The sequence below is a fragment of the Micropterus salmoides genome, unplaced genomic scaffold (genome assembly GCF_014851395.1).
Source record: "Micropterus salmoides isolate LMB-PRFRI ecotype aquatic unplaced genomic scaffold, ASM1485139v1 Ms_hic_scaffold_6, whole genome shotgun sequence".
Lineage (NCBI taxonomy): Eukaryota > Metazoa > Chordata > Actinopteri > Centrarchiformes > Centrarchidae > Micropterus > Micropterus salmoides.
In genome coordinates, this window is record NW_024044348.1 from 23,555,223 (window position 1) to 23,581,260 (window position 26,038).

General features: G+C 42.0%; 1 protein-coding gene across 2 annotated transcripts; it reads left to right on the plus strand.

Annotated features, from left to right (window-relative positions):
• The first annotated feature begins 8,723 nt into the window (after positions 1-8,723).
• pax6b (paired box 6b) lies at positions 8,724-24,769 on the plus strand. 2 transcript variants are annotated; one of them, XM_038701288.1, is made up of 12 exons: positions 8,724-9,319; positions 12,276-12,329; positions 13,167-13,190; positions 15,634-15,764; positions 16,196-16,411; positions 16,844-17,009; positions 20,241-20,399; positions 20,715-20,797; positions 20,905-21,055; positions 21,667-21,779; positions 22,105-22,246; positions 22,959-24,769. In XM_038701288.1, the coding sequence occupies exons 1-12, from the start codon at positions 9,307-9,309 to the stop codon at positions 23,042-23,044; spliced, it is 1,338 nt and encodes a 445-aa protein (XP_038557216.1). In that variant the 5' UTR covers positions 8,724-9,306; the 3' UTR covers positions 23,045-24,769. The 2 variants fall into 2 exon arrangements, with proteins under 2 accessions (XP_038557216.1, XP_038557217.1); XM_038701289.1 differs by lacking the exon at positions 13,167-13,190.
• The last annotated feature ends 1,269 nt before the right edge of the window (positions 24,770-26,038 follow it).

Consider the following 26,038-nt stretch of genomic DNA (forward strand, 5'->3'; position numbering starts at 1 on the left):
CGAGTCTGCCTGGCAGGTGTCAGTCTTACGTTTTAAAAAAAAAAATCCAGCCCTATGTCAATCTTTAATCTAATTTAAAGGGTCATAGATTTGGGGCATAATATCCCCTCCTTTGGACTTTCTCTCTCCAGTCTGACTCTGCGTACTGACCATGTGCGTCACGCAGCTCCCATTTAGCGATGCACACGGGCCTCACTAGTAGATTAAAGGTGTCGCAAATTGACTTGTTGTGAATATTTGTGAGCAAATATAGGATGTTGTTATTTTGCAACAAAAAGGGGGGGGGGGGCACTTAATGGCATGGGATCTTTCCGCTCGCTGCACTTTCAGATGCAATTGTAGATCGAAGTCAGACTTGTCACGTTGAGCCAAAGTGAATTCCTAACATCCAGGACGTGCCTGTCTACTCCGGACAAATTGCATCCAATCACCCCGGGGGAATTCGGCTAATGTCTCGATCCAGGGCCGGGGAGCATGGAGAGAAAACAAATCAAACTCTGCACACAGAGCGTGTAGGGCTTATTAAAACATTTCACATAGGGGGAGAGAGAGAAAGGAGAAAAAGAGGGAGAGAGAGAGACGAGGAGTTCGTGTGTGTGTGTGTTTGTGTGTGGGGGGGGGGTGGGGGGGGGGGGTGGGTAATTAGTCTATATTATCTGTGGACACTGCATCTTAAATTGAAAATATCAGATGACCAAACTAAACATCCTTGCCTGCACACTACATGCCTGCTGCTTGAGTGACAGTATGACAGTTGTACCTACTCCATGCTAGATCAGGTTCCAATTTGACTAAATTTGGTCTTTCTTTACACTTTTTAGATTAATGTCAAGTCTATCAAAATATATTTGTCGCGAAAAAACCCCAATATGCAATTTAAAAGCCCATAACTTTATGCACATAAGAAAGTTTTAATCAAAGTGTAGGCCTATTTCCCAGCCAGTCTAAACTTCAAGTTCAGATAAAACTTACCTCCCAGTCTCCGTTGCAATTAATCCTAATTTAGATAGATGAAATGCCCCATTTGAACGCAGCGTCAACTCCGCGTGCACCCTCTGCTTTCTGGTAATGTGCTCGGTCCCCTGGACATTTTTCTCTGTCTGCTACAGCGGCAGTAAACAATAAGCTCATGAGGCGTAGGCTATGGCAGCATAATGTTCTGCATGGGTAGAGAGGGGAGGTCGATCATCACACAATTTGTTTCAAATTTGATCAGTCAAAGCAAGCAAGAGATTGGCATTTCCCTGGAAAAGCGCGCACAGGGGCTCCCATAGGTTTAAGATGTTCTTCATAATCTAAGTTGTATACATGTTCCCCATTCAGGCCTGTTCACAGCAACATCCACATGTAACTGGGAATGGTGCCAGACATTTATCTTTTATCGAAATGTATGTGCATAAGCAGTGAAGACTGGGATTACATGCCAATTTAGGCAGATCTTTATTGTCACTATATTTGAGTTGCAAAATAGTTTCCAAATAGCTATTTAAAAAATCTGAAACTGTCACTGTGATTTAGTGTGTGTGTGTGCGCGCGCGGGGGGGAGGGGGGGTGGCGTTGTGCAGCAGCGTGGTGACGGCACAGGGAAAACCGGCTGGACAGATTTGCGTTTACGCCTGATCTGCTTCTGGAGAGCGGGGCTGTGTGGGAAGGGAAAGGGAGCACCTGGCTCGACCACTGTATCCCATCTCGTTTTATTGACAGCCTGATAAGCAGGGACCAAGCCGTGCGGTTTCCAGCGCGGATGTCGAGCACCCTGCTGCGTTGCACAGTATCAAGGCCTCTTAATGGCTGTTCCTCCAAATAATGGCCCAAACACAGCCAGTCCTGACTGGCCCGTACCTGCGCTGCCCCGGTCTCTTCCTGAGAGACAAGCGGCGGCGCGGTTGCCCATTTACTCACTGTCTTGTTCAAATTGACACAAACATCAAAGGTTGTGAAATAGGAGTCGAGGCTTTTAGCCTGCCTTAGTAAAAGGGAGGCTGAAGCCCCATTACGAGTTGCGGATAACAACTTTATAGGGCTGTAGAAATAAAAACGTTTTCAGCGCAGGCTAAAACAGTGGAACTGTCTACAATATAATTACAGTTTATGAGTACTATTTTTAATCCTTGGAACAGAGATCTGCCATGATGCGCTATAATACCAGGGCTTTGGAAATGTGTCTAGGCCTACAGCCCAAATACATCATGAGGAAGGGTGAGCGAGGCATAATGATGGGACTTGCCTGCACCGGTTCTGTCCACACCTGTTGCACACTGAGCAGGCTCACATTTAAAAACACAACAACAACAACAACAGCAACAACAACTGTACCTACTCATGTCTTAATACCAGTTAGTCTACGCATGTCTCCTCAGGAGTCGTTAAAGTATTTTCCCCTTAATATCTGATGTTAAGGGGGAAAATGCAGCTATTGGGGTGATGGTTAAGTTTTCATACATTTAAAGTTAGGCCGAACAATATCTTGCAAAATCTGTCCATGTAATGTGTCCATGTGAAAATGTAAACTTTAAACTTAAAAAAACATCCAAAGTCCATGTTGTTTAGAATAAAATTCTACTTACTGCGACTCATAGTTTTAGGATAAGCTCAGAGGAGAGAGGTTCTGCCTTTTATTCTTAAAATCACTGGAAACACACCCCGCACATGTTTTGTTTTTTTGGGACAACAGGTGACAGTGTGGAATTAAAAGTAATATATATATATATATATATATATATATTACTTATTTCATATTTAAAATACATAGGCTACAAAGATAAAAAAGGACGTGGCTCCAGCAATGTCAGGTGTTAGCTGTAAGTCCCAGCACACAGCACATACACACTGGAACAGTAAACAGGCCGGTTTGCTCCACATGGAGGGCTACCTTGTGCACTTCCCCATTCTGCGCTCTGTGTCCTGTCCAAGGTATGACGTCGACCCGTCGCTTCAGCCAATCACTGCCAACTTGAGGCTGATGCAGAAGGGAAAGTTGTTGGTAAGAGCCGCCGATTTTTTTCCTCCACTCTCATTGACATTTCAACTCCACGAAGGATCCAAAGGTAGATATATTTTTAATCGGGACCTATACGTTTGTGACACGGAGGAGGGATCCCGGCAGGGAAGAAGTGACTTTATACGCACAGGATACCGGTCAGACACGTCTGCTGCCTCTCTCATCCGGTGAGTTTGGACGGACTATATTTTTGAAATAGTTCCTTTTTAATATTTAAATACATTGGAAGTTCTCCTATTGAGAATATTTAATGCATATGCTATTACACTTTGCATGATTTTCTCAAACTTTGAAAGGTGCACAGGAAATTTAAAGCAGAAACTTGAGTGTGCATGCAGATTGATCATAAGCCATGGGGTGCATTGGCAACTTCAGGTAAAATTATTATAAGTTCTTGCACGTTGCTGTCTGTAGTCTACAAGAGATGTACACCCACACAGAGTTGAACACAGCGAACTGACTTTTGTTGTCATCTATCACACACACACACACACACACACATCCAGGGTGTAATTAGCGATATTCACGGAGGAATTAAGCGCACGTCACTCCTTAAAAAGCGCCTATTTTTGTGAGCTTTTCACCGGGGAAATTAAAGGCTTCGACCTGTACAGTAAATTGAATGTGTATGGGATCCATTCAGCTCTGCTAGATCCGTCAGCGCGGTGGAAATGACGCTGTCCATCAGCGGAATATTTCCGTTTGTTGGCTGCAGTTTTGAGACCAAACAGCGCTCCTTCAGCGCGCTGCGATCCACGTTCCACTGATTTTTGAGAAACAACTATATATTTTGGCTTAAATGTTAAGTTATTGGTGGTGTCGTAAAATAAAACAAGTTTCTAAGTTTTGGCTACAACTTGCAAAGAGAGAGAGAGAGAGAGAGAGAGAGTGTCAAATATAAAAAACTTAAACTTAAAACTTTAAAAGTTAAACTAAAAAAGCAGAGAAATGACGAGTGCTCTAGGGGTTTTCTGATTGATTTATGTGGTCTATAAAAAGGGCCTGGGCCTAGTATTTTTTAATATAGCCTGTATTTTCTATTTTCGTTTTTATTCCTACCTCTAATGAGAAGAGCTTCCGTGTGTATTTTTTATTTTTTTTTTATTTCCTTGTAAAAGATACAGATCCATTCTGATTTCCAAACAGTAGCTGGGATACTGTGGCTGTCTCAGCTCCAGGCTGCTGTATGTTTGGGTCCAGTGTTTCTCTCTGTCACGCTTGCCGAGCAGCGCTGTGACACCATTAGCCCCGGTATTTATCCCAGCTTTCAGCCTTTTACCAGGAGAGGGCTTCTGTGGACTGCACACCTTCTGTGGGCTGCACAAGAAACCCTCGATCCTCTCCTTGTCCCCCCACAAACTTCAAAGATTGTGCACTAGGGAACTAGTTCAATAAAAACCACATATACTTATCCCTGAACACATCCTGCCAGAAAGGAGGAGGTTGCACCGTGATCCAGTTGAAAATACAGAACATTTTATAAGCATTTTGATGGAACATGTTTGAAAGCAGACGCTTTGTGCTTGTTAGGCCTTTCGACCAAGCAGAAATTGGACCATCTGAAAATATTTCCTCTTGAGAAAGCTACACAGATTTGTCCACGCCGTGATGGAGTTGTGTTTCCTTATATTTACTGAATGTGCTGAGAAATAAGTCGACATTAATAGAGCCGGGAGCTGTTCCCGGACGCGCTCCATGTGCAGCACGCTTTAAAAATAGCAGATTAATGAAATATCTGGGCAAAATCAAACAAGCATGTGATTGTTTAATTATTGTTGATGAGAGCAGAATTACACGTTGTAGAAGTGCAAATCATTTATGCAAATAAAGCAGCGATGTCCTCATGAATGTCTTTGGAGAGAATAAATCTGACAATCCGAAGCTGTTTGATGAATGACAGGTCACCTCAACGAGAATGCAGCTTACAAATTCAGGTCGACATTTCTAGTGATCATTGTGATTACGAAATGAACCACACCAGTAACAAAAAATAATCCTAATAATTGAAAGTTCATTTAAATTAGAATTTAAAAAATCTAATGAAATTTTTTTATTACAACAAATAGATTTTTTAAATACTAACCATCATAGGACAGCCAACAATGTTATCAGAAAGCAGAAAGCAGATATTTAAAAATCACCTGCAAATTAATAATTATCCTCATCATCAACAACAATAACAATAGCATTATTATTATTATTATTATTATTATTATTATTATTATTATTATTATTATTATTATTATTATTATTGTCAGTATTAACAACAATATTATTATTATTATTAATAATAAGTAGAGTAGTAAACAGTAGGTAGAGAATTGGGCTAAACAGGGTTTTATGTTTGTTTCCTCTTGAAGGATTAATAAACTCTTCAAAAAAAAAAAGGAATGGGAAATAGATCAATGCTCTGCATGAATCAGAGGGATTCAGCTCAACCACTTTTTATTTACTTTAAACAATCATGTAGCAATATTGTAACATTTTCTAACAGGCCTCCCCAGATGTACTGATACATAAAAGGTGAGTAAACTATGACCTCCAGTGGGGGATCATCACAAAGACAAACAATTCTTAAATGGGAAAATAAATAATCAAATCCAAAGACCTAACAAGGTTTTCAGAAAAAACAAAACAAATTAATTTAAAGCTCTTTTCTCACTAGTTTAACACATGACGAATTTATCTCATATAACGTTATCAGCCTGTAAAGGGTGAATTTTAATCCCAAACAAGAGCTATTTAAATGAGGTGGGTTTGCCCTGCACCACATCCCTTTCCCTGTCCAAAAACAATGCCACTGTTTTTCACTTCAGCTCCCTCCCCTTATGGTTTTTCTTTCTTTATTTCTTTCTTTTTTGTATTTAAAAGTTTCTAGATGGGTACAAATACCACATCGCCTCAGGGGAAAATAGCGACCAGATTAGGCTTTCTTTTCAAGACCTTTGGCATTAGTTGCTGCTAATCCGAATTGGGCTAATTGCTTTCCCAACATCAACCTATACCGTTTTTTTTTTACAGACAACCACAGCAATCCAGACTTACCTTACAAAGCAGGAAAATGTATATAGGAAATATATTTTCTAACAGGGCTCTTGTTGATAAAGATGAAGGCCTTACATGACATGTGAGTAAAGGGTTGTGGGGGGAAAAACAACAGAAAACTCCTGAAAGTGGAGACAACGAATTAGCTTCTGGAGCGGATTTACAGCTTAACCAAAGAAATCAATAACCTACTGGAGGTATTGTTTCCAAAGAAAACTACTTGACACACTCATCGGGGAATCTGTCTTCCAGCGAGGGCAGTAGTGGTGTGATTTTTTGACAGCTGCAGTCTGTGTGACAAGTGAGCGGCAATAACATTTGCACTACAAAGGTAGGCCCACAAGAAATTAGTCTTTTAAATGGAGTCTGTTTCGGAGATGTTTTTTAACTGTTGATATCACATTTTAATAGTTTATTGGACGAGATGTTACGTTTTTACCAGCATGTTGTTACACAATTGAGTTCGTCTTATAGCCTATGTTAATGTCAGAAAGTTAAAAACACAATTCTGCGGCTGGGGTTTGTTTGATGCTCCAACAGTGAGTATGCACTCACTATGGCTGACCAACATAAGGACGCACAGTTTAGTAAACACTGCAGGAGTTCAGATTCGTATTTGGCCCCTCCCTCTATTATACTTTTTTTATACTGTCAGGGAGGAAATCACACACTAACCTCTAGAAAACAGAGCCATTAAAAGGTAATTCTGAGTACTTTTGTTTTAAAGTTGAACGCCACCTTCCAGTGTGTCCACTTTTACAGTAAATCATAACCAACACGAGGTTCCCCCATAACACAAACTCCTACTCTATCGGGTGGTGTGACCAGGGGGAGGAGAGGGGGGTGTTTGTGGTCTAATGCATGTCTAATAGGGGGGTCCTTGACGCGAAAATGTTTGGGAACCCCCCCCCCCCCAGCTGATATAAGCTGTGGTCATTCACCGTAGGCCTATAGGCTGAGCCACCAGTCTAAGTGAGTAGAAACAATGCAAGAAGAAGAAACAGATGAATGTGCTCGTTTAGTTTACGGGTTGTTTGATGAAGGAGCATTGGCCAAAGTGTTGTTCCTCACCGCGGGACCCTCGGTGACAGTTTGAGCCGGTCCTCTCAGCTCATTATCTCGCCGGCCCACTGAGGGCCCCATTCAGGCTGGGCAGTCCCTCTCCTTCTCCCTCTCCTCTTCTTTCCTCTCTCACCCTCTCTCTCTCTCTGGCAGCGTCGTTTGTCTACTCATTGAACCCACAGTCAGGAATGCGATGGTTGTTAGGGAGCCCTCTTTCACCTCCGAAGTGTTTTTATTGATGAGCTCTGACTTCTCCTACTTTTTCACATGTCAAAGAAAGTCAAGTGTAGGCCTCCATGACTTCATTTCACGGCCTCCCCTCCAAAAAAAAAAAAGAAAAAACAGAAGTAATTTCTTTCCCCTCCCCCTGCTTATGCCTGTCCCCCTCCTCTCTCTCTCTCTCTCTCTCTCTCTCTCTCTCTCTGTGTGTGTCTTTGCCCTTTCCTGCACCCCCTTTTCTGCTTTAGTTTGGCTTCCACATCCATACAACCCTCATTCTCTTCCCCTCGGTTCTCCTCCTTTTGCAGTAAGCGACGGGGCTCCTCAGTGCTGAGACTGGTGCTGCCCAAAGCTCCGAGTGTATACTCAAACACGGGCGCAGAGGGGTTGCTTTTGGGTGCGTTGAGGTGTGCGTTAATGGCCAGTCATTCAACCAGTGCAGTTTGGGGAGCGTGTGGCCATGGCTACACAGTCATTTGCTTTACTTTATTTACGCGTGCTATTTGCTGTCAGGTCGCAGGAGTGACGTCGCCGCGCCTCGCAAATGTGTCCATAAAAAGCACCGGAGCTTGCCTAAAGGCTGCGCTCTTTACGCATGGTGTTCTTGTTGACAGGAGGGGTAAGGCTATTCAGGAGAAGGTGACACCAAAAAGAATCAACAAAAGCACGTGGTGACTTTTTTTTTTTGGTGAGGGATGGTCTGCAAAATATTAAAGTAAAGTAGAGTAAATTCTCTCCCAATTGGAGCTTAAAAAAAAACAACTTTTCCCAACTCGCTGTTCTTTTCATGCAGCACAAGAGGTCTCCATAGATTCCTAAATATTTATTATACTTTTCTTTTTCTCCATAGAGCTAATTCATGCGTGAAGCTGATTTAAGTCTGTGTGCTTATAATTCATAGAGATCAAAACTGGTGTAAGTTATTTTGTGTTTTGTTCACATTAAAAAGTCTTTCAGTGATGGTCCTACATTTGAAACGTGGATGCAGTACCGCAACCCCCCCCCCCCCCCCAACAATCAATAAATAAAACTGCACAACAGCATAATTATATGCACCTCTATAACATTAATCGCGTGTGTAGAGCAGCGACTACTTCATAAAAGGCACGCTGCAGCTCTTTGTAATTTTAATTTGTGAGTGTTATGAGTTCCAACATTCACGTGCGCGCTGCTGCTCCACTGCGAGCTTCCGTCCCCCTTGCAGCACTAGTTAGCCTCAGGTTGGAGCTGAACATGCCTGAGATTCCCTGCGCGGACCCAATTCAGCCTGGAAGAATAGAGCTTTCCGTCCAATGGGCATTTCCGAGGCAGTTGCTTTGCAATAGGGCAATATTCAGCAAGTGAGCGCAGGGTATTTGCATGCGTGGGCTGATTAGTGGGTTGGGAAGACGAGACTCTCTCTCTTCCTCCTTTTCTCTCTCTCTCGCTCTCTCTGTCTGTGGCTCGGCCCCGTTTCCCGCTTTGGCTGTGGTGTAGGGGGAAGTGTTTATATGGGGGATGATGACAGAGGTCGGGTCGCGCTAATGGGCCAGTGAAGAGCTGCGGAGGGAGGCGAGGCGCACACAGCAGACCAGGAACACATACATTAATACACTTGTTCCATCACCAATCAGCATAGGTGTGTTCATTCTCTTACCCCCACCTCCTTCTACCACCACCGCCACTCTCCCTCCCTCCCCTCTCTCGCTCTCTTTTCTCTTCCCCACTCTCTCTCTTTCCGACTCTCTCATTCGCTCTCTCACACGCCAGCGCACATCCTCGCCAAACTCCGTGCGTCCTGACATCTGAGTTCACTGTCAATCTCTGTCCACTTCGCAGGGATATCCCCTCCGTCTCCGCCGAAGACCACTGGAAACTAATTTTTCCTCTTCTAAACTTACGAGAGAGACTGATCCTGGTCGGCTTTTTTTTCTCTTTTTGTGGTGTGGAGAACTAGGCTGAAGCCTATAGTTTTCCCAGGACTTTGACAACGACGCAGGATGCCCCAAAAAGGTGAGATCCTGACTAAAAGTTTATGGTTGGTGTTAAATTCTGGAATTATTATTATTATTATCATTATAATAATAATTATTATTATCATTATTATAATTATCATTATCATCATTATTAAATTGTTCTTATTAGATATTATTTTATTGTAGGTCGTTACTTTTAGGCTATAGATGGAGGTTTAGTGGTGAGGTTGTGGGTGTTTTATCGTCTGGACTGTGCAGCCTGTCTTCTGACTGGACACTCAAAAGTGCGAACAGCCTTTAGAGTCTGTCGGTTTTATCTGCTCGATTTTGTTGGTGTGTTTCGGCCTACGGATAGCTTACCGCTTATTTATGACAGTAAAAGAGTAAAAAGTCACGTTGGGCCAGGACAGTGATCATCGTGGAGAATGGGGCGCAATGACCCGTTGAGGAAAGGTGTCAGATTGATTCATGCAGGCGAGTCACCCAAGCGCCTTCTAAAAAAAAAAACCCTCCGTGAAGCACTTGGGGAGGAGAGGCCCGTTTTTAGTGTGTTTGTGTGTCAGAGGAAATACAACTTTATCCTTTTCTTTCTAAGCTGTTTCTGTCTACCCTTAATGACAGCGAGTTAAACTAGGCTACTTTTACATTCTACATTTTACAGCCGTTAGGCTGTGTAGTATTTTGAAATAGTCAGATACTTATCTTAACAGGCCTATAGCCTAATATAATATACACATAATTTTAATAATTTAAATAATACACAAAATATGGATCCAAATTGCTGCTGCTGTTAAACTATTTTGCCAAAACAATTAGACTATGCTAATTAATAAAATAATAACACATGCATTAAATTAATGCTTAATTCTGACATTTCTCTTTTGTAATTCTAACGGTAAATTCAGCATAAATAAGGCAATACATTGAAAATACAAATCCACTGAAAAAGACTGTCAGTAAAAACACACCAGGCCTTTGGCTTAAAATGTTAACACCCACTAAAAGGTTGATCCTTTGAGATGTGATTAAACCTGTTAGCTACATGCTAACAACTAATTCGCTAAATGAATTCTGCAATAGGCTATGCAACACGTTTTATAATTATCGGCTATATATTTATATTTATATTCCGTAAACCTGCAACTTACATCGGGATCCATTGTAGTCAAGGCCTACATGGACCACTTGTGCATATGAATGTTGTGAGCAAGCCAAAATAAGCATGCTGAATTAAGACATTGTTGTTACGGATTACTAATGGAAAAGAAATGCAGATTAGATCGCAGTTAACCTCAGGAATCACAACGTTTGAGCTTTCGACCTTAAATAAATGATTAACCACTTGGACCTTATGAGGCTAAAAGCTACCGACTGCATTGAATTTCACAGGCTGGCCAAACTTAATAGACTGTTTTTTTAATATATATATTTTTCCACATTAGCTTTAACATCATGACATTAAGCCAGTGATAATAATAATAATGTCTGCATTATGTAGTGGTTGTTTTGGTAATTTTAGGTTATGCTAAACAGGCTAACTCGGGCTATGTGGGCCAATGTGATGGAATCTGAATTTAATTAATGCAGCCTATTTGTTAAACATGAAAGAAAGCAGCAGCCTAAAAAGCAATGGCGGCCCTACAGCCTACGTGAGTCTCACAAACTAGTCTTGGACTAAACACGGACGTTATTAGGCCATTTTGCTCTGCACACAACACAACTTTGCACGGAGGAAGAAAACGAAAACTTCAGACTTCTCCCTCCCTTGGCCCCCTTTTTATATGTCCCCCAGTCAATAGCTTCTTTAATGCATTTGTCTTTTCCAATTGAGCGCCCTACTGCGCTGTTGTGTCATTCAACCCGCTTTACAACCCGCACCAGCAGCACAAAATAACCCCCAAATATTTATAACAAGAAATTACTTTTTACATTTTTTTTCTCTCTCTCTATAAAAACAAGACAAACAAAACCCCACATTCACGCACTAGCTGCACCGGGGTCACGGTCGTGTGTGTATGTGTGTGTGTGAGAAAGAGAGTGTGTGTGAATGGTCCCGGAGGGGGTGGATGCATGCCTCCGGCTCTTTGTATTAATCTGAACTTGTTGGTGTGTTTAGTGGGGACGCTGTGTGTTTCTAGTCGCGGAGTTTCGCCCCGGGTTTGAGGTATAGGGAGGCAGAAGAGGGGGTGCATTGTTGGGAGTCCAGCAGGCTTTGTGCACCAGCTTTGTACCCCCTCCTGGTCTGGACTTTTGCAGAGCAGTGAGGCGAGGTAGACAACGTGTGTCACTGTACAGTTTCCAGGATAGACTCCACAAGAGGAGGGATATCAAGTTTTCAAAAAAAACAAAACAAAACAGAAGCCTCTTGCTGAGATGGCAAGGGCTGATTGCTTTGTATGAACTAAATAACACCAGCACCAGAAGCCTTGAAAGAAATAGAGCTGTAAAAGAGTTAAAGGCCCCAAATCACGGCTAGGATGTTAATTTAAATTTTATTTTCCGGGAACAGGCCCAACAGAGATGTTCAAATAATCTCGTCCCGCGTCAATTTTGATGTATTTGCTTGACGATTTGCAACGTTGAGGTTAATTGTAAATGTAGGGCACAAATGAAGATACAGTAGGTGTGAGTGCATCAGTATAGCTGTGGCTGTGCTAATGTGTTGTTTTGCTTTGTCCTATAGGGAGACATTAAGTAGTGAAAACGGCAGATGATTGACTAAATTGTTATAGAGTGGACAGTCAACTCTGTTTCCAGGCAAGTTTAATTAAAATACATACATACACTGAGGATGTGAAATTCATTATGCATCAGTAATATTTAAGCACAAGATGCGCAAAAAAAATTTCAAATCGAACGATGGGATGAGAAACCTTTATTTTATTAATAAATAAATAAATAAATAAATAAATGTTGCAAATAATTTGACATGTGTGCACAAGGTTAATGGTGTGATGATAACCAGCTTTGTTTTTCCTCCTTGTGACGCTTAGAATACCACAACCAAGCCACGTGGGAGTCTGGCGTAGCCTCAATGATGCAGAACAGTAAGTTGTTTTTATGTATATTTAGTTTTAAAAACTTTGTGATTGAAAACACAAGTTCTTCTGTCGTTGCATGGAAGCAACACCCACTGACATTATGCACTGGTTGTTATAGCCCGATAACTTTAAGAAGAAGCCTTTAAAGGAGAGAGGGGAAAAATGTATGTGCAGGCATAAATAACTTTGCATGCCTTTGAGGTACAGGGGAAACATATTCTCAGTTATTTGATGGCCGTTTCATTGCTGTTAATTTTTTTTTTTTTTTTTTTTTGCAATAATAGGTAGGCAAGTTATTATTGAACAAGTTAATCACACGTCGTCCTGCTCCAGAGAGAGAAGGAGGGAGAGGGAGAGGGAGAATAGAGGGGGTTGGGTCGAGAGGGAGATTTTTGTTTCTGCTTGAGTTGGTATTAAATAATTGCACAGCCGTCTGCATTAGCGTTAGAGCTGGCTGCCAGGCTGCATACGAGATTAGCTGCGTAGAGAAGAGCCCTGCATGAAACATGAGGAATAGCAATAATGTCTTATGTAGATTAGTCCATATTCTTCACGGACAGGCAGCATGAACTAGAAAGAAACTGCTCATATTATAACCGCAAGGCCTCACTGTTAGCTGTTAGGTGCAGGCTGAACTCACAGCGGAAGATAAATATTAACAACCATATTGTCGTGGGTGCCAATCAAAAACATGGTAGATTAAGTTGCTTATAGGCCTGTGTGTGTGTGTGTGTGTGTGTGTGTTTTAAAGAGGCCCATGAGTTGAATATCTTGTCTTGTTCCTGGTGTGTTGAAATCAAAAAGGATAAACATGAAACATTCTCTCTCTTGCTGCTGGACAAGAGGTGTATGACATCTGTGATGAAGGTGTGTGGAATAATTTTATTATATTATTCTCCATATACCTCGATGACGTGTTCTGTGCTGTAATATGTGCGAATTATAGTCCAAAAGTGTTTGAATCCAAATGTTGGCCGACGTGACTGTTGGGGTGGTTTGATGTGAGGCGTGATTCATGAGGAAAACAGGCGGAAAGTGACGAAAATGAAAAACAACAACAAAAAAATACTTCTACAAACTGGTGGCATTAGAGACTTATTTTATAGGCCACGGCGCTGTGACTTGTCGCTTGCCAGTTGTCTATTATAGAGATGATAGGGCCTTATCAAAGCGCTGTACAATACCCAGTGCTCTGCTTTGCTGCGGATTGATGATAATGGGATGCTCCCATGGCTTGGCGTGTGATGTCTGGTGCGAATTGCCGAGGAGATATCATTGGGCCCGGCCCTTTGGGTTGTCTAAAGGTCGCGACGGCCTCGGTGGCTTTTGTGCTAATAACTCCTGGGTGTATATGGTGGGGAGCGTCCAAATTGACACCATATGTTTTCCTATTAGTCGACTTGCAATAGAATACAAGGCGCATAATCAGCGCCAGCGGGCGAGATCGACTCCGGGCACTTGAGGGAATTGTGCCATGATTAAGACTTAACCTTAGGAGAGTTTGATTTTTATGTGATGTCCTTATCTGACGGTTTTATCGATCCGGAGGATTTATATGATAGTTATAAATCCGAGGTGATGGAGCAGGCGCGAGCAGGGCTGCTTAATGCGGGTAGGCCAATTTAAGCGTAAGAAGTCTATTAATTCCACTTAATCCTGGTATTACTAAAGAGCAGGAGGGATGATAATGGGTTTACTATCAATCAGATCCACGCTGGAAGATTATTACGCATAGCTCAGTTAAACTCAGTTAGGCCTACTCAGTTAAGCAGGTTTATTTTCACCCAACAGGCCCTTTTGGTCATTTATATAAAATACGTTTAAAGCAGTTTACACCAGAGTCCTATGACATATTTCAGAGTAAAGACGCCTACCGATTGCACACAACAGGACTGCAGTGGCTGTGAGCATTTGTTGTCAAATACAAACAAGGGGGGGAAAAAACTGCATGTCACTTTTAATATGTTAAGAATCCAGGCGCGCCCTCGTTTGTGTGGCCGCGGGTAGCCCCCGGCCACCTTAAAACGAAGTCTCCCTCGGAGGGTAAACGAGTAGCGTCCAATTTTGTCTGAGTGATATCCAAATGCAGACAGAAAGGGTCGTTTTATCATGCTACTATTTGTCGTGACGATGCGATTTTCAAAAGCAGAGCGGTGTCATAAAGTGACATGCCTGCCACAAGTGCTCCAACTGATCTTTTCAATTAGCCTCCCATGCATGATCCGAGGCGACTTCCGCCTATTTCCAGAAATTAAGCTCAAACTTGACGTGCAGCTAGCTTTATTTTAAAGACAAATGTCAGGCAGGCTCATCATATTTTCCCCCTCTTCTATATTTGGAGCTTATTTATTGCTAAGGAGCCTCTGCTCCCGGAGTCAATGTACTGGGCGGCAGCGCAGGGGAAGGGAGCGGAGAAACAGAGAGCAGCTCAGGCACTCCGGGGAGTCAGCTCTCCCATTTGGCTTCAGGTTTGCGGGCTTATTCTGTGCTTTAGAGAGATGCAATAGAACAATTTGGGGATAATTTCCAAAACAATTATTATTTTTTAGACAATAACCAATCATGAAAATTGCTATTTTAGAGCTGGTAACCTATGTAGTGTGGTCTTTTTGATGCGTAATTGTGTGTTTTGAAGGACTACCGGCGATGTAACGACACTTTCCAAAATGTGATGCTTTTGAATGAAAGCTAATTTAACACATTATTTCAGGTATAGTGTTTGATGCGATTGTCGGCGCTGCTGGTTTTTACTTTGAGGATAGTTTCTAAGTGAGGTGCTTGGTCTTGGTGATGCGCAGCTGTACAGGAGGGGATGGATAACGGTGCGAATGTTTTAATACCGAAGTTTGTCGGTTTGATAAAAGGTTGGTTGAGTTTCCTCGGGGCAAAAGACCGACTGATGTGTTAATTTATTATTAGAACATAACATATGGAGATGTTTTGGTTAAGTTTATGTGAGGCTATTGTCTTTTAATCAGTGTTCATGCATGCTTTCTGAATAACTGCGCAGTGTTTATCTTCAGAGGGGAATGCGCTGAGCGGTACAATTTCATAAAACTATTGTTTTATCAGTGTACTTGGATTTTAAAACACTTGTTATAAGCTTATGGCAGTTCATTTAAATTGTTTGAAGTCAACTGCAATGAACCTTCTTGTACTTCTGTCTTCGTGTTTCATCTTTAACTCGGTTATCCTGAACGCTTCTGCCATTCTCCTCTCCACTAAATGAAAATCATGTGCTTTATCACATTATGTTTTAATTGCAGTTATAAAACGATGTGATGACTCCGATGCTTTTGTCTCCATGTAGGTCACAGTGGCGTAAACCAGCTTGGTGGTGTGTTTGTTAATGGTAGACCGCTGCCGGATTCCACCAGGCAGAAAATAGTTGAACTTGCTCACAGTGGCGCTCGACCCTGCGACATCTCCAGGATACTGCAGGTGACAATCACACTCCTTTATCATCCCTAAAACACGTTTAAACAGACTTTTTCAATTGGATGCAAACTACTTTTTAAAAATAAAATTATTAGACATAACGGTATGATTTTCACGTTAAATCCATGTTGCAATTGTATGATTGTTGAAGCCAGTAAAATTGTTGTTTACTAGTTACACAAATCCTTTTATGGACATGTAGCTAATAAGATCGACAAAAAGGAAAGTAATCTGCCTACTCTTATAAAGAATAAATATATTGTTAAAAAAAATGCCCAATATACCATTCAAGGCATATTTTTTGTGTTTATAGACCCATGATGAAGTCCAAGTGCTGGACAGTGAAAAGGTGATAATTATTTGACGCCATCTTAGAAATTCCGTTAATAGTCGTAAATAATGTATGTGAATTGTGTCTTTTGTTTTCTATACAGGTATCCAACGGCTGTGTGAGCAAGATCCTGGGTAGATATTATGAAACTGGCTCCATAAGACCGAGAGCAATAGGCGGCAGCAAGCCCAGGGTCGCCACTCCAGAGGTGGTCGCGAAAATCGCGCAGTACAAGCGGGAGTGCCCGTCTATCTTTGCGTGGGAGATCCGTGACAGACTTCTGTCGGAGGGGATCTGCACCAACGACAATATACCCAGTGTAAGTGTACTGACTCTAAGTTATGTGCATGATTTAATTTGCCACATGAAATGATTTTTTTCTCATGCAGTGAAAGAAAAGGAGATGGGCAACCAACCATTCAGTCTTATTAAATACACTGCGTTTGTGTGTGTGTGTGTGTGTGTGTGTGTGTGTGTGTGTGGTGGAGGGGGTGGGGGCAGGGGGTGGGGGCACGCATTAGGCTACAGCATATGTGATCACCCAAACATACAGTCAATTAGAAGGAGCGCGCTGTCCATTTGTGCGCTTTGCAGGAACTTCTTCCTGTGCAGATTTATTATGATTATAAAGTGTGTGTGTGCTGGGAACCCGCTGCGCACCCACATCTTTGTGCCCGCATTAAGAAGACACAGTGATCCGCCGGGCGCTCCATCTGATCCTTACTTTTATCATATGTAATTTGTCATTCAGGTGTCATCGATAAACAGAGTCCTCCGCAACCTGGCTAGTGAAAAGCAACAGATGGGCGCAGATGGCATGTATGACAAGCTGAGAATGCTCAACGGTCAGACAGGAACTTGGGGGACCCGGCCCGGCTGGTACCCCGGAACATCAGTGCCAGGGCAGCCCAACCAAGGTGAGCCTCATTATCATACAGTGGCAATAAAGACACCTTGACGCTTGCATGGCTGTTAAGGTTGTATCAGAGAAGGGCACAGCCAGGCGGTCTATAGGCCTAGTTTTGGGTTTTCAGGCTCGGTAACATTTATGGCCAGTCACAAAAATGATTTGCCCTGCATCAGGAGGTGCGGCAGGATTTGTGAACTCCACAGAGGTCACCATATACCGCCATGTGTGAATATGAATAGTTTTACAGCATACTATTCCAGTGGTTCCGGTCCACGGCCCTGTTTACAGGAAGGTATTGTATTGGCATGTTTTGATGCCCTGGACAAGATCCCCAATTAAGACTAGTCGATTAGAGGAAGCCATAGGCCATGCATGCAGTCTGAATGCCTCCACTGTCCCAGACATGGATGTGCGTGACAGCGGCTTGTCCTTTCAGCAGAGGTGTCCATCCAACAGCCTTCATTTTCCTTCCCTCCTGATGGGTGAGGCAGAGCCGGGGTGCTGTGTGCGGGGATATTAGTACAAAGGAATGTTTTCCCTCACACGCAATGATTGGTTATGGGAACGGTCCAGACTACGTGTAATTGCTCATTAGAGAGGGCTTTGTCTCTCATTGTGGCAACATGCAGGAGTGTGGAGATGGCAAGGCTGATGTGGAAATATTCCACTTCAGAAGGTTTTCCTGACGGCCTACTGCAGGCCCAAAACTGAGCAGACTTTCCTATAAGAAACACCAGCTTGCCTCCTAAATATTCATTCATTGAACCAGTATCGCGACGAAGTATTGTTTCCGATTTATATGCATGAGAAAAGGGGAAATGTGCTGGAATTCAGTCATAGCGAATAATAATTTGCATTTGTTTGATGACCATCTGGACACGTGGGGCTGTTGCCGACACGCAGTAAAGCGGAAACGATCATGTTAACAGCTAAAATGAGTCACTCAAAGTTGGAATTATAATTACTTATGTTATTGTTATTATTAATATATTATTATACATAAATTACTATTATTATTATTATTATTATAGCCTACTTCTTATTTAGTTTCTGTAGTTGCCGTTGGTACAATATGTCACACACATTAGATTAATTATTATTTACTCTTAATAAAAACTAATATTTAAGCATTATTATTTTTACATTTGATTAGATATATATTAATTGTTGTAACACCAGAAACAACAATACCAAGCATGACACTAACAACAATAGCAGCTACAATAATGAATTCTTTGTTGTGTTTTTAATTCAAGTATTTAAGTAAAGCAGTTGTCTCAGGGGAACGAAAATATGTTCTCCATCCGACAGGCGAGTAAGCAGATATAATGGCTACATGGAGAGTGACAGGGCCCCAAAAGAAGACAACTCTATCCAAAGAGGAACGGATAAAACTCCTCACCGATTTGGTCTTTTATCTCTTTCTCCTTCTCACTCGCTGGCTATATGGCTCTAAATCCCGTCTATAGGATTTAGTCTCTCACTTTCTCTTTCAGTTCTAAGCGGTTTCTCAAGAGTGTTTTGATCCGGTCTCAGCAGCTGAAAGGTGCCGCAATTGGTTCGGTATCTCTCTCTTTTTCTTGCTGCTTTTCCGCCTCACTGGTTGAGACATCATGATACTAAAGAATGAGTTTATTTCCCAGCGCTTTTATAAAGAAAACAAATCCCATCCCAGCGTCAGTGGGTCTGGCAGACGGATAATAGCTGCACATTCACTCCTTTTTATGGATTATCCAGAGTGAAGAAACAAATAGGGTGGCTACAAACTATCGGCCTATAGAAGAATACTTTATACTATTTTGCAGCAAGGGGAATTGTCAAGAAACATGTCGCATCAGGTTTCCTCCAGTGAACCAAGACTTTCACATTTAGACAAACTAACTGTGTTTTCGGGCCTGCAGAAAGGCATGCTTAGTTCCCTTGCAGAGGAACTGTGAGCGAACTTGCTTGGCTTCACACGGAAACGCATAAAACATCTGACTGCTACATATTTTTCTCACAAGACAGCTTAACTTTGACAAAATGAAGTTTGCATTATTTTTTGGTGTGTGTGTGCAATGGAGCCAACATGGTCCTAGAGGGCACAGGAGCCTGGCTGCCTAAAGGCTGCTCTGCACTTGCTCCATCCTAGAGCAAGGCACTAGGCTACTCACTAAAACTATAAAGGCATAAACAAAATCTGCATACAAAAAGCTGAAATGCCCCCTTTATGAGTTCAACCCACACAGACACCAGTGAGATATTACATAAACCGCGCACCCCTGCTTAATTTCGCATTAACTTCTCGGTGTGATAATGATGTCCAGCAACAAGACAGACATTAGTCGATAAGCCTCGCCCTGCAACTGAAGGGGCAGTGAATAGATTGGCCTTATTTTGGTTGTTCAGGGGGTTGCATGCTCTCTCCTCACTCATTTGTTTCCAATTGAAGACAGAAATCCTGACTGGCGTGTAGCTGGCCGGGGGACGTGATTAATGATGGTAGTGGATAAGGGTTAACACACTGGACTCAAAGCTCTGTTGACTGGGATCCTCGTGCGCACAATGCCAAAGCACTATAGCCTGCGCGCCTCCACAGAGAGAGGATCCTTTTGTCATCTCCCTCCAATAGCCCCCTCCCATATATTACACCCACCGAGGGCTCACTGCTCGTCCCTGGCTGTGTCCATAGTTTAATGGTTTCCCTTACTCCTGAATGCATTGTATCATTCTGAAAAGCGTCTTCTCCTATTCAAAAGTTGGTGGTCACCTCAATGGCTATACCAACGCCCATATGGGAGCGACCATTGAGGCATTGCACTGCCCTAAAAAAGGTGGGGGGCAAAGAGTTTGGGGTTTTAATACATTTCATAGGCTCTGAAAAGAGGCTCGCCACATCTTGTCACATTTCTCTTAACCTTTTGAGAACACACACCATTGTTGGGAAGCGATAAGTACAGGAGGCCTTTCCCTCACCAGCATGTTTTTCCCACAATATTTTATAAACACTTTAACCGGGAAGCCCTCTTCATATTGTTCCTCTTCACACAGGCAGCAATCCGGCAACATTAAGAAGAACTTGCAATCATTCCCCTGATTTTGAATCAAATCAGCCATGATAGGGGCTTTTAATTAATGACATTACACCGCCGTCTGCACAATTAGCTGCAGGTTGATACAACGCGAGACCCGAGAGAATTAATTATTCATTTAGCTTAATTGAAATTTATATTTCCATTCAATGTTTTTTTTTCTGCAGATGGTTGTCAACAGCAGGACGGTGCAGGAGAAAACACAAACTCCATCAGCTCGAACGGGGAGGATTCAGAGGAGACACAGATGCGTCTGCAGCTCAAGAGGAAACTACAGAGAAATCGCACGTCCTTCACACAGGAGCAAATTGAAGCTCTGGAAAAAGGTCGAGCAATCATTTATACATATAAATCCGCCATATTGGATTTCTTTCTTTTACAAAATGTTATTGTTATTAGTAATAAATACTCCTGATTATCTTAGGTGAATTCAAACAGAAAATAATGGTTTATTATAACAAACGAATAACAGGCCTCACATCTGTCAGACATGGCACATAGCTCTCTCACATGTTTAACTTGTTTTTGGCCTTTGACAAGCATTTATTCAACTAATAGACCTGGAAAAAAATGAATTGACCCTTGACCTAATTTATTACTTAGCCTATTTTCTGACACTTGTGCGACTTCTTGCATTACAGAATTTGAAAGAACTCACTATCCAGATGTTTTCGCGCGAGAGAGACTAGCAGCGAAAATCGACCTGCCCGAAGCAAGAATACAAGTGAGTGATCAGAACTTCTTACACCAGATTGGTTATTTTTATTTTTTTTATTTGCCAGAGGGGGGTGGGGTGCCTGGAATAAAACTAATAAGAAGCTTCCATTGCAGGTATGGTTCTCAAATAGAAGAGCAAAGTGGAGGCGAGAGGAGAAGCTGCGGAACCAGCGCCGGCAGGCCAACAACTCCTCCAGTCACATCCCCATCAGCAGCAGCTTTAGCACCAGCGTCTACCAGGCCATCCCACAGCCCACTACACCGGGTAGGTCCACCACAGCTGGGATAATACTTACAGGATACCCCATCCCTTAAAATAATAGCCTATTAAATTAAAACAGAATTCGTCAACTATTGTGTTGAAGAAATGCTGCGCAACCATTAATTGGTTAGGCTACACTAGTCATAAAAGTTATAACTGTAGTAATGTCAGTAACAACACATTTAACTGTCCATGGGTTCAAGTCAGATAGGATCCACGTGAAATGTTACTAAATGTTATTATGTGACAGCCTGCGGATTAATATGAAAGGGGGAAAGAGGCTTCGGTGGCTGTGCGCTCTAGTTCACATGTAGAAGCACCGGTGGTTTTCCTTTTGATGGATGATTGAGCAAAACTTCTCAGCTGACTATCTGCGTAATTACCGAATCAGGCAGGAGGGCACACCGGCAGAGCTGAAGCTCATGCTCACAAGTCAATCACCTGAGACACACACGGTACAGTATCTGTCCGGGCCTATCAGCCTGTCAGATAAAGGCGTCACCTCACGCACGCACTACTTAACGCTAATGAGATGCTCTCTCACACTGGAGGACTGTGTGGGATTCTGCGGGGTTTTAACCACATTTTCATTTTTTTTCTCTCCTCATTCACAGTGTCTTTCACCTCGGGGTCAATGCTGGGTAGACCTGACTCTGCACTTACAAACACCTACAGTGCGCTGCCCCCCATGCCCAGCTTCACCATGGCAAACAATCTACCTATGCAAGTAAGTATAATGCCATAACGCTCAGAACAGCAGGCAGTATAAGATTTAAAGATACACCTTTTTATGTAATATTTTATGATTATTGATATGATTGTAAAAGTGGAATCAAACACACCATGGGTAATTTAAATTGTGTTTCCTGGCCAAAAAAAACACAACCTTCCTTAAAAATCGTATTTTTTATTTAAAGGGCAGCTTTCTCAGAGAATTAGAACTAAAATGATAAACACAAATAAATCGAGACACGTGCCTGTGAGAGCTTACAGTATTACAGAGTACAGCTATGGTTGGCTAAGCTAATGTAACATTCTCTCCCCATCTATAGCCCAGCCAGACCTCCTCTTATTCCTGCATGCTGCCTACCAGTCCGCCTGTGAATGGGCGGAGCTACGACACATACACGCCCCCTCATATGCAGGCACATATGAACAGCCAATCAATGACCACTTCTGGTACCACCTCAACAGGTAGGCAGAAAGTTCATTGTTTACCAACCTCCTTGGGAATTAATCATAACAAACAGTGCACTCCTCTAAATATCTGCCACCTTTCCTGTAATTTGGGGGTACTACATAGCCATCTTTGACTCATGACCTGTTGCTGCAAATTGTCCTTTTCCATGAAACATCATGGTTTAAACATCTGTGGATCAACGCCTCTACATTCCATATCATTTTCTTTCCGCAGTTGCATGAACAAAGCTCATTTCATCGCTGCTCTCGCCATCATGTCAATCCCACTACTCCAGCCCCATAGTTTAGTTCCACCCCATTAGGATGCTGTTACTGAGAGCCATATATACCGGTTATAGTCACGAAGAGTTAATCATGCATAACCACATTTCCTCTGTGCTAAATTGCTAATTAATTTGATTCATTTGCTGTTGTACTCTCTCTGTTTAAATGCCATTGCCAAAGCCTCAATTTATCGAGCTTGCAAGCCTTTTACTGTGCAACCATGTGCAGAGCATTGTGACTCACTGCAGCTCTACTGCTCGTCTACCTATTTGCAGGCATTTAAAGCACAATGCTCTGTGCTATAAGGCTAACCACTGTTAGCTGTCACACTAACTGTGCATGGTGCATTCACTCATCTAATCTAGTATGTTGACTTCTGGGGCTTTTTTCCCCTTTTATTTTTATTTTTTTACTGACGTCTGTTCTCTTCTTGTCTCTGCAGGACTCATCTCTCCTGGAGTTTCTGTCCCTGTCCAAGTCCCAGGGAGCGAGCCTGACATGTCTCAGTACTGGTCAAGACTACAGTAGAGAGAAGAGCTACTTCACCCTGTAACCACCCACTCCACCATCGCCCTCCGGCAGTGCTCCTCACATATACACGGCACAGGAGATTAGAGAAGGCGAGAGGGGGTTGAGAAGAGGCAAAGGACAGGAGAGGAGAGGACGAAAGAAAGAAAGACTCTGGGAGAGCCTTGGGACGTCTGGGCTTTGTTTTTCCACTGGGACTGTATGCTGTTCTGTAGCTCTAGGCACATTCAAACGAGGACTTGGAAGACAGAACGATGATAGAAAGACCGGGGGGAAAAAATGGACCTCTGTAAAGTGACCGGTGTTAAATTTTTATGGAACAAAAACTTATCTGTTTTTTTTTCTATTTCCAACTTCAGTCATTGTTTCCTTTTTTTCTCTGGTGTGTTAGTAAATGGCCATTTGTATGTTAATATGAAAAACCAAGATCAAGTACTGATAGATGGACTGCTAGAAAACCATGTTGGTCTTGTGTTTGTTTGCGAGAGGAGAACCGGAGATTCTGCCATGACTATCTTTTAAATCTGCTTATATCGAGACTTTCTACCAGCCTTTGCATGGTCTCTGGACGGTGTTGCATATCATTAAAGACGAAAAAGCTGGAGGGAAGACTCTTACTGTGTCAAAAAAACAGCAACTATTTATTGGTTTCATTTCCTACGAATGGATATTTAGCAGAGGCAACTCAAACTCGATCCACCCACTGAGGCTGTGGTCTTGACTCCTCTGACAAGGGCCTGCGTTTGCTGGCTTCCTAAACACGGATCACTATCAACAGCTCAAAGTGTGCAAAGACCGTGCGACATGAAACACAACTTGGACCTCTCGCTTCGGTGGTTGGATTGACTCTAGATTACCACGAAGAACATTAAATGTGGAAAACAGGTGTAAAACAAAACCTGTAGTCTGTAAATGGTAGACTGCGTCTTTGATATAATCCAGTTTGTTTATGTCAAAATGTAAAGTACTTGTCTTCCCTAGAAATCTTCCAGAAAGATTTCTCCAATAAAGTTGATTTCATTTATATCCCCGAGAATATTCTATAAATGTTCCATGCATCATGAAATACATTTCTTTAGGGTCAGGTACAATTTGTCTCTTAGGTATAGTTGTATTATAGTGTCCTATGGTCAAAAAAAATTTGTGCAACTAGAAATATTTAATTACTATAATTATGATTAAACATTGCTTGACAGAGTTTTAAACTTAAGTGTTTGGCAGTTGTTTACAAGTACATATCAGATTTAATCATTGTTGATTGTAAAACAGACCAAAGCCTTTGTATTTCATCTAGTACACAGTGTTTTTTTAAGATATTAGTCTTGTGTTGCAAAATTTTGTAAACACGTTCTGTTCGATTACATTGGCTTCGAGTTCGTTAGACTGCAGTCGAACCCCGCAGTCCTTATTTATAATTGAAGACCATGGGAGGGTTTTTCTAGCATCATCTGTCATGCTCTTTTGAGTTTTGCATTTTTATTTCAGTGTGTACGTAGAACATGGACACACACTGGGTTTACGTCTGAGCAATGCTTCTGAGATAAAAAAAAAAAAACGTCTACACGCTGTCTCTTAAATATTTCAATTTAATTTTATTTAAAATGGAGCTTTCTAAATGTATTTTGTGAAAACTATAAAACATTTTGTACAGTAAAAATTGTGTCTTAAAGAAAGCCTTTTTGCCTGTTCAATGCTGTGTCTTATACAATGTCAATCTTTACTGAGCAAGTAGAGGCACTGCCAAAACTGTTGACATGATGCATCGTAGCTGCAAATTTAAACAGATCTAACGCTGACAAATGCCAGTAAAAGGGCTTGTAATACACACACAACACCTCCAATTCCCACCAAACAAAGGTGTCCACAATAACAAACCTCTCGATGTATGGGCTGAACCAAGCCGACACAGACCACACAGCACACCGCCACCACACAATGAGAAAGGTCAAGCAATTCACCATCACTGGCTCTTGTTGTAGCAGAGTTACGATGGTATGAAGAAAAGAAAAAAAAACAGAACCAATGAGGACGAGGGAACAGAGAAGAGAGGCAGAAAAAAAAAGTCATGGAATAAAGCAGTCAGTGCCTAGAGCGAGGCAAAGGAGCGATTGTGTGGCAGAGTGAGTTATTTTGCTTCACTTGCTGCCTCAGCGGGGGTGGGGGGGATGTGTGTCTGTGTGTGGATATGAGGGTGTGTGTGTGTGTGTGTGTGTTAGAAAGAGAGAGCATCTAAAAGGAAAGCATGTCATGGAGAGAGTGAGGTCAGGTAACATTCACACAGCATGTAGCAGCACCAAATATCTTGCTAAAGTTGATTAACTGAATTTACACATCTCACTCAATATTTAATAGTCCAATCAGAACTTTGAGGATTGGAGGTTAATCAGATTTTTAAGAGGATTTTTTTTCTGAGGCTAATGCAGTTTCTCTATTCATTTAATCCAGTTTATCACACAGACGGAGGAATCCGGCTTTGAGAGCACAGGGAAGGGGGGGAGAGGGAACAGGTTAGGCCACTCCGCTGAGATGAAGAGGAACATTAATAATTACAGAGAGTGGAATGAAAAAGAGATTCAAAATGCAAGAAAGACTGCAATTAGTGGAAGTCTAAATAATACACAGCTTCAGGGTAAAAAGGTTTAAATGTAATTATTGCACAGAACAAAGTCGGGCATTACAAGTTTCTGTACTGTTCTGTTCCTGAGAACTTTGTTGTCTTGGATCTGTTTTTTTTAAATGAGACAACAATTCTGACCTGGAAATCTGAATCTCCACAGCAGCAAACAGAAGTTGACATGCTCCTATTTAGTGTTTGCAGTTAAATTCTGTGCTGTGTGTGTGTGTGTGTGTGTGTGTGCTTTAAGCAAACATGAAGTAACATTTCCCTCATCTTTGTGAATACAATAACAGACTATTACTAGCTTTGTGTATTTGACAGGTATGGTAATCCTATTATCTAATCTGTAACACAGCATGTCTGAACAACGGTCTGCT

Bases quoted from the DNA above. Each gene is read 5' to 3' on its own strand.
- pax6b (XM_038701288.1), top strand. The intron at 20,400-20,714 runs GTCGAGCAATCA...CTTGCATTACAG, and splicing joins AATTGAAGCTCTGGAAAAAG to AATTTGAAAGAACTCACTAT. The intron at 21,056-21,666 runs GTAGGTCCACCA...CCTCATTCACAG, and splicing joins CCCACAGCCCACTACACCGG to TGTCTTTCACCTCGGGGTCA.